This window comes from Gregarina niphandrodes, assembly GCF_000223845.1.
Source record: "Gregarina niphandrodes unplaced genomic scaffold scaffold00029, whole genome shotgun sequence".
NCBI classification, from domain to species: domain Eukaryota; phylum Apicomplexa; class Conoidasida; order Eugregarinorida; family Gregarinidae; genus Gregarina; species Gregarina niphandrodes.
Genome location: NW_011645798.1, coordinates 48,756 through 51,691, shown reverse-complemented (window position 1 = coordinate 51,691; position 2,936 = coordinate 48,756). Strand labels below are relative to the sequence as shown.

Here is a 2,936-nt window from a genome sequence, read left to right as displayed (position 1 = left end):
GTGGCGGTGGTAGTACCCGTGGCGGTGGTAGTACCCGTGGCGGTGGTAGTACCCATGGCGGTGGTAGTACCCATGGCGGTGGTAGTACCCGTAGCTGTGGTGGGTGGACGGTTTTCGGCTTCGAGCATCTGGCGAAGTTGTTCGTCGCAGCCTGGAAGTGTATAACGATCCGGCAAGGTCTCTTGGAACAGGGCGGCGAGGAGATGTCGGAAGACCCTTGCAATGAATTCGTGCCCGGCGCCGCCCGCGCTCTCATCGCCTGGGTGTGAAAACAGAAGCCGTGCCGCTCGCGGTCCGCGACGATCGCAAGCCAACACTTGTGGCAATTTCCGCACACGCCGTCGCGCTTCTTCGATAAACGAAAGGATCTTTTCCATAATAACATACGCTCGACGCAACTCTAGTAAATATACCAGCCACGTTGCCGCCGACGTCTTCGAAGCCAGGTCTCGAGACCCCCCAGGATCGAATGCAGAAGACGAACGCCCGCTCTCCAACGTCCAAACCGTTTTCCCCGGCGGCTCTGGCTCGCCACATACTGATGGGTCCTCAATCGAAACCACCTCATCCCAGACGCCTATAACATTGCCACGGGTGTGTGGCACTCGCAGGGGTGTGTGGCACTCGCAGGGATGTGTGGCAGTCGCAGGGATGTGTGGCACTCGCAGGGGTGTGGTGTTGAATGGGTGGTAGTGGTTACCGCAAAAGTTAGCTGCACTGGCGACACGTTGCGCGACATGTTTTTTGCTCTTTGGGAAGCAGAGTTTGTCGCTAGATGTGATAGTGCGTGACATGAGGTCCCGATTGCTGCAGAGGTGGAAGAAGCGGTATAGTCGTGCGAAGATGGGTACGGTGCCGTCGATGTGGCTGAGTGTTCGTGAGAGTCCGTCATTGGTGGGGCGATGTACGGCCTTAAGGAAAATAGGGGCAGGACAAGAGCCGTAGGTGCAGGCCAAAATCATCCACACTATACCTGGCAATCCTCCCTCCTTGGCTGCCGGTAGTTTACGCGCTTTCGTCCAGTACTTGACCAATCGCAATAAAGGCCTCAATGTCGGTGTCGAGGCCAACACACGCTTGAAGTACTCCGTGTGCTTTATCGAATTCACCGTGTTCACCGACACATCGCAAACCAGCCCACTCGGCGTCGTCACTACCAACACTGGAACCCGCGCGCTATCAACTAGCTGCAGCTGCACGTTCCTGCAACACACACGTGTTTTGTGACACACACGTGTTTTGTGACACACACGTGTTTTGTGACACACACGTGTTTTGTGACACACACATACGTGGTGCGACACGTGGGCACACGTGGTGCCACACGTGAGGTCGTGGGGTCGGGGGACTTACTTCAGAGGCCAGTTTGCTGCTCTGTTGTGGAGCGCTTGGGTCATGGACAGGTAGTGGACGACGCTTTGTAAAACGTAGTTGGGCGCGCCCCAAGAGGTGAGCAGGACCACGTCTAGGTCACTGTTGCGTGCATCCACTTCGTACGCGGTGGAGCCTGCCACGGCAATGGCGATTCGGTCCTGCATGGCTTTGCGCAGGAACTCGGTGAAGCTGTTAAATAACTCACGCTTCGCTTCTCGCTCCGCACTGGTGGGTGTGACAACCTTGAGCGTAAACGTGTCCAGAGTCGCCCGCAACTGCTCCAACAACCCATGGCAAAACACGTCTGGCAACTGCTGCACTGCTGTAGTCAACGCTGCAGCTGCAGCCCGACCATCCATGTTTTAGTCAGCTGAAAACGACTACGCCCTCCCCCCATTATACACCGCCATATTCTGCCGTGTCAGGCTCTGTGCGGTGCCATATTCTGCAACGGCATGGCTGTTCGTTCCCCCGAACGTTTGTTCCCCCAAACGTTTGTTCCCCCAAACGTACGTTTGTTCCCCCGCTCCCCCTCTAAACCAAACTCGCTTTTGCCGATATCTTTCTCTCAAGACGAAAGACTTTTCCACCGCAAGACCGTAAAAGTGGATATCCAACAATACATTAAACATCCCTTATGTCTGAAGGCTGGTGTCGTCGTTGCGGTCCACCAAAGGGAGGACGTCGGAGATGAAGAAAGGGTACGGAGCATTGAGGCAACGGCATGGCTGTTCGTTCCCCCGAACGTTTGGAGCATTGAGGCGAACATCCAAGGATGTTGAAAGACGGCTATGTACCGGACGGAGGAGCGAGCTATCATCTGTATGCGAGGAGCTGAAGCTAAGAATAGCATCAACCTCAACTGGCGTCGACTAAGACGACCAGCTTTGGAATCGGCGGAATGACTCACACCATGTGTTTATAACCACACCATGTGTTTATAACCACACCATGTGTTTATAACCACACCATGTGTTTATAAACACATCCAGCACTCACTACAATTCGGTATCTTGTCTGCCATCTTGTCTGCCAACCGCGATAGCTTCGTTACTTCAATCATCCGTTCAAGTACCACTTCCGGAGAGTCGGGCCGCCGGCGAGTGGAATTCCGCCGAGTGGAATGCCGTTGAGTGGTCTATGTTACAGACTTCTTTACAGAATGAAATCTTTGTTTAAAACACTGGTGTCTTTTTGACCCTAGTGGCCCACGCCTCATGGTGATGTTGTTGAAGGCAAAACAAATATGGAGCACTGGTACGACTCGCCGCCCAGGCCATAGAGAACGTAGTATCCTTGATAAGCTTCGAGTCAGAAGCCTTGTTCCTGATATTATGGATCTGAGCGAGATGCCCGAAAATAACCTGCTGAAAGCTCAGAGACCGCGAATTGTGTGTGGCCGCATCGTTCTGTCTACTTGGTCCTTGCCAAATCGTCCTTTCACGTCATAAAGTTTAATTCAAAATGAAGGTTTCTGTTACGGTACATTCTGCTGCTGGGTTCCAGGGCCACACTGGTCTGTTCAACAAGTCGGACTTGTACGTTGAATGCCACTACGGTAC

The 2,936-nt window shown here is 53.6% G+C and overlaps 1 protein-coding gene across 1 annotated transcript; it reads right to left on the bottom strand.

Annotated features, from left to right (window-relative positions):
* Window positions 1-700: 700 nt before the first annotated feature.
* GNI_120600 (poly(A) polymerase central domain protein) lies at window positions 701-1,733 on the bottom strand (the record flags this gene model as incomplete). Its single annotated transcript, XM_011133539.1, has 2 exons — window positions 701-1,203; window positions 1,354-1,733. Coding segments are annotated over 2 exons (883 nt in total), but the record flags the coding sequence as incomplete, so codon positions are not given.
* Between the last annotated feature and the right edge of the window lie 1,203 nt (window positions 1,734-2,936).